The sequence below is a fragment of the Suricata suricatta genome, chromosome 3 (genome assembly GCF_006229205.1).
Source record: "Suricata suricatta isolate VVHF042 chromosome 3, meerkat_22Aug2017_6uvM2_HiC, whole genome shotgun sequence".
NCBI classification, from domain to species: Eukaryota; Metazoa; Chordata; class Mammalia; order Carnivora; family Herpestidae; genus Suricata; species Suricata suricatta.
This window is the reverse complement of record NC_043702.1, coordinates 97,802,266-97,807,248: the sequence shown is the minus strand read 5'-3', so window position 1 is coordinate 97,807,248 and position 4,983 is coordinate 97,802,266. Positions and strand designations below refer to the sequence as shown.

Genomic DNA, 4,983 nt, shown 5'->3' with positions numbered 1-4,983 from the left:
GCCATCCTGCTTATGGGCTCAGCTAACGGCGGGCCCGTGGTCAAAACTGACTCGCAGCAGCCCCTCGTATGGCCGGCCTGGGTGTACTGCACGCGGTACTCGGATCGTCCGTCCTCCGGTGAGTACCCAACCCCGGGCTGCGCCTGGGCCCCGAACTCTCAGCCGCCACCGTGCTGGGGAGAGCAGACTCGGCCTCGGGAGCTCTCTTCTCTCAGGCCTGCTTCCTTCCTCGTCACCCCCGACCCAGTCACAGCCGGGTGTGCCCTCGGTTCTGCGCTCTTGGGCTCTGCGGCCACCAGCTGGGGAGGCTACAGCTCCTGACATGAGAAGTTCAAGCTCGATCCTTCGGTTTTGAACTCCGAGCCCCTCGGGCCTTCTTTGTTTTGCCTCTATTATTCTTAGGAAAGACACAACCAGTCATTGATTTTTCTTCCGTTTGAGAGAGATGTTTAGAGCCGGGCGGGAAGGTGGGCCTAGTGATCTGGGTCTTGAAATCCCGCCAGCCAGGTCCTGAGGAGGCCAAAATCTAGCAAGGCTCTATCAGAGAAATCATCGCCTTGTGTGCTTACTGGCACAGACCCCCATCTCGATATTTTCCATGGAGAGTTTCTTTACATCGAGATAGATTTGAGGACACGTAGAAAGAGAGAGAAGCCTTTGATCGCTGTCCCTCTTTCCCAGACCCGGTAGGCAAGAGAGTCTGACCCGAGTGGGTAGAATCCAGGGAAAGACGGTTGCCAAAAAATGGTCGGTGCTGAGAGCCCCGGGCTTCTGGTTCTCTCGAGCACACAGGCCGTGGGAGAGGAGAGGAGGCTGCTCAGGCTTGGGCCCGATCGCGGGGGCACAGGGCATGATTGGCAGCTTCTCTGCAACACGAGCTCAACACCCTCCAGGCCCCTTTTTTCTTTCGTTCCTTTCAACCCAGGTATCTGCCAGTTAGCAGATTTCCCTCCAGCTGTAGGGTGCTTCTCTCGATTTCCTTCGGCCCTTTTTCCGCGTGTCCCTTGTGCTAGGAGAACCCGAGGCCAAGGAGACCTACGCTGGGACAGCCCAAGGCCCCGGAGAGGAGAGGAGTCTGGGGCCTGCCCGCCTCCCGGGGCCGCAGCCCCAGGGAGGCTGGTGGGCACTGCAAGAAGGGCGGCAAGGAATTCTGGCCTACGAAAGACGTTCCGGGCATCCGGGTCCGGCAGGAGGCCGGGCCCCGCGTAGCCGGTTGCCGCTCTACTCCGGCTGGTGTCTAGCCTCCCCACGGCTGCTGGCCGGCGCGGATCGATGCGCGCTATCAGCCCCCGCCATCTCGAGCCCCGTTATTGACACGTCGGGCTCCCTGAACCTCCGAAAAGCTGCTTTGATTGACTCGCCTGATGGATAGAGTGATTGAGCTGTCAGGCTGTGCGGCTCAGGCCGGCCAGGAGGCTACGATTTTATTACAAGTGTCCGTGCCTCTGCACACACATCCACAACAGCACTCTTAACAGCGTCCAGGACGCACAACGCACTGTGGCGCCTTTCTGGGGACGTGCACCTTTCCTGGGCCACCTCTGACTGCTCAGCTAATTACTAATCCAAACTAAGGCAGTCCTCCCTCCCCACCCTACCTCTTAGTCGTCTCTGCACAGAGCTTAGGAGTGGGCCTTGCCTTTGTTCTTGGCCGCTTTCCTTCTTATGGGCCTGGAGAGGCAGGGTACTACTGTCTCCTCCAGCACGAGCAGCTCACGGAGATGAACCTCAACCCAAACCTGAGTCGCTGCAGTTTGCCAGGCCTGGACTCTTTTGTCACAGGATAGCTGGTGACCCCAGGCGCTGGCCTGTCCCAGGAGCCAGCAGCACAGCTTGGCCCTCTGTTACTGGGTTTGGAGACACTGGTGAAGACCCTTCTTTCTGGACAGTTTCAGATATTAAAAGGCCCCGACAGGGACTTAACTTGGCTCAGTAAACTCCCATAGTTGTGACAGGGCCCAGCAAGTAAGTGCCCCGGAAGACTTGGGTGTGAGGCTGAAAGACTCCGGTGCAGGCTTTAAAGGCTGCCTTCTCTTTCCCCCTCCTCTCTCCAGGCCTGGGCTCCATAGCTGCTTTCTTCCCAGACTAGATTTTGGGAGAGGCTTCACCTACTTGGGGGAAGTTTGCTGGGGCCTCTTCCCATATCAGTCCTAAGGGCAAAGCACAGATTTCTGTCAGTATTGTCCCTCTGTCCCTGTCCCTCTGCCCAGATTTTGCTCATGGATAGGGTCAAGAGGGATGTAGTGTCTTCGCAGATGTCTTCGATGGGCAGGGAGAGCATATCTGGCCCGTTTTTGTTATCCAGCACTTTTTCTATCCTGAAACTGTAGCTTGTGTGTTCAAAAGAGAGAACTCCGTTGAGTGGGGAGGGTCCTCGTTTCCTCAATGGCACCAACCAAGGGGCAAAGCTGAGAACCCTAGGCCAGGGTCATGTGGGTAAGGTGTGCAACTGGGTGAACTGGCCTTTTCTCTGTCTTCAGAGAAGTGGGTGGCCAGTGTCTCCCTGGAATTCTAGAAAGGGCTTCCTTTAGGCCAAAGAGAAAGGAGAGGTGGATCCAAAGATTTTGGATCTAGGCAAGCCCCCTCCAAGTCCCCTCTGTATCCCTTTATTTTCTGAGGTCAATAGCCACAAGCAGATGGGGTCTTATTGTCCCTGCTGGGTGTCAGTGCGCTTCCTGAGAAGGAAGGGAGGATTGGTTTGCAGGCTGGCAATTCCCTCAGGGCAGTCCTGCCCTAGTGTCTTCACTGGCCCAGTCTTGAGCCTCTTTTTATTCCAGGGCTCTGAAGACAGCAGGCCTCTGACCTCCAAGTCTGGGATCCACCGGCTGGGGCTCCAAATGTCTCTCCATCTTGGATTACGGGATTTAAGCCTGGCACGCAGCTCAGTGGTTGCGAAGCAGGGTGTGGGGTGCACAGACCACCTCGGCCCATTTTCCTCCGCGGCCCTTCTGGCCCCCCGGAAGGGAACCTCGCGACCCCAGCAGCCAGGCGATTGCTGCATGGGGCTAGCCGGTGGGAGGGAGCCGGGGACGCAGCAGGGCCTCCGCGAACGCCCCGGAAGCGCAGGGCGCGATCCCCCGCTCGGCGCCGCAATTCTCACGGCTCCCTCTGCCCTCTACCCACCCCCCTCCCCTCTGCCCTCCGTCCCCACCCCCACCCGGCCCTCTCTGCTGCAGGTCCGCGCACCAGGAAGCTGAAGAAGAAGAAGAACGAGAAGGAGGACAAGCGGCCGCGGACGGCGTTCACGGCCGAGCAGCTGCAGAGACTCAAGGCGGAGTTCCAGGCGAACCGCTACATCACAGAGCAGCGGCGGCAGACCCTGGCCCAGGAGCTCAGCCTCAACGAGTCCCAGATCAAGATCTGGTTCCAGAACAAGCGCGCCAAGATCAAGAAAGCCACGGGCATCAAGAACGGCCTGGCGCTGCACCTCATGGCGCAGGGACTATACAACCACTCGACCACCACGGTCCAGGACAAAGACGAGAGCGAGTAGCCGCCGCCGGCTGGGGCCGCGCGGTCAGGCCGCCGCGCCCGCGCCCCCTCCTGGCACGGACACCGCCGCCGTCACCGCCACCGCCGCCTTGCCGGCCCCCACGCCGGGGGAGAAAGAATCCGCGCACAGGAGGGAGGGAGCAACAGGGAAGAGAGAGAGAGAGAGAGAGAGACAGAGAGAGAGAGAGAGTTTCTCAGAATGGAGAGTCACGTTTGAACGACACATTTTTAAAAAGGGAGAAGGACTCGGACAGGTGCTATCGGAAAATAAGATCTATTCTCTGTTCACGGTATAAGGGGCGAAACTGCGAACTCCTTAAAGCTCTATCTAGCCAAACCGCTTACGACCTTGTATATATTTAATTTCAGGTAAGGAAAAAGAAATGTGTAGCGATCTCTATTTGCTGGACTTTTTTATTAATCTCCTTTATTATTATTGTTATAATTATTATAATTATTATAATTATTTTATCCCCCACCTCCGCCTGGCTGCCCCCGGCCCGGTTTCGTTTTCGTTGCCTTTTTCTTTTGAATGTTGTTGCTTTTCCGGTGCCTCCCGCCCCGCATCGCTGGCCCTCGTTTCTCTGGGACTTTTCTTTGTGTGCGTGAGAGTGTGTTTCCTCGCGTGTCCGCCCTTCGCCCCTCCCCCATCTCCCAAGCCCCCATCTGTCGGTCTGTCTGTCCTGCCCCCCCTTTCGTTTTCCGGAGACTTGTTGAGATATACGACCCCACAGACTGCGAGACTGAACCGCCGCTACAAGCCAAAGATTTTATTATGTTCAGAAACCTGTAGTCTGAAATAAAGTGTACACTGTGCTCACGAGCCGCTGGCGGCCCTCCTCCTTGCGGGGTCGGGGAGGGCGCGGGCGCGGGGCTCGGACGACCCGGCGCTCCCGCGCGCACCGCGCGCACACCGGGCGGCCGGGCCGGCCTGCCTACCAGCGCGCACAACGAAACCCGGAGGCAAGACGGGCGCGCGGCGCTAGAGGCGGCCCAGATCCGCGTAGGTCCGGCTCTGGAGGGCCTGGAAGGTCCGGGGGCCCACGCCTGGTCTCCCGATTGCGTCCAAAGGAACCGAAAGGCGAAACCTCGGTCCTCCCTCCAGAAACACTGCCGGGGCTGTCGGGCCGCTGCCAGTGCGGGGCCACGACCAGCCTGGCATGGGCCTCCTCTTGTTCAACCTGCTCTGCCTCCTCGCTTCGGCCTGCACCTTTCCCTTTTCTTTCCTTCCTTCCCCCACCCACAGTCTGGTGCGGGTTTTGCCTGACCGGATCCCCTTAGGAAGCAGAAGGCCTTTCCCAGGCGTGCCAGTGAGGGGCTGCCCCTAGTTATGAGCCTGGCCTCTGGGCCTGGCCTCGCTGCCGCCTGGATGTCACCGGCTTAGTTAGGAGAAAGGATTCCGTAGGCGAAGCGGCAGGTCTACGGGCGGCACCCCTCTCTCAGCCGTGGATCTCATGGTCTCCCACAGCCCAGGGACAGGAGGCCCAGATC

At 58.8% G+C, this 4,983-nt stretch overlaps 1 protein-coding gene across 1 annotated transcript; it reads left to right on the top strand.

Moving 5' to 3' along the window:
* The first annotated feature begins 6 nt into the window (after nt 1-6).
* Nucleotides 7-4,315, top strand: EN1 (engrailed homeobox 1). Its single transcript, XM_029933019.1, has 2 exons — nt 7-118; nt 3,177-4,315. The coding sequence occupies exons 1-2, from the start codon at nt 13-15 to the stop codon at nt 3,491-3,493; spliced, it is 423 nt and encodes a 140-aa protein (XP_029788879.1). The 5' UTR covers nt 7-12; the 3' UTR covers nt 3,494-4,315.
* Nucleotides 4,316-4,983: the final 668 nt, after the last annotated feature.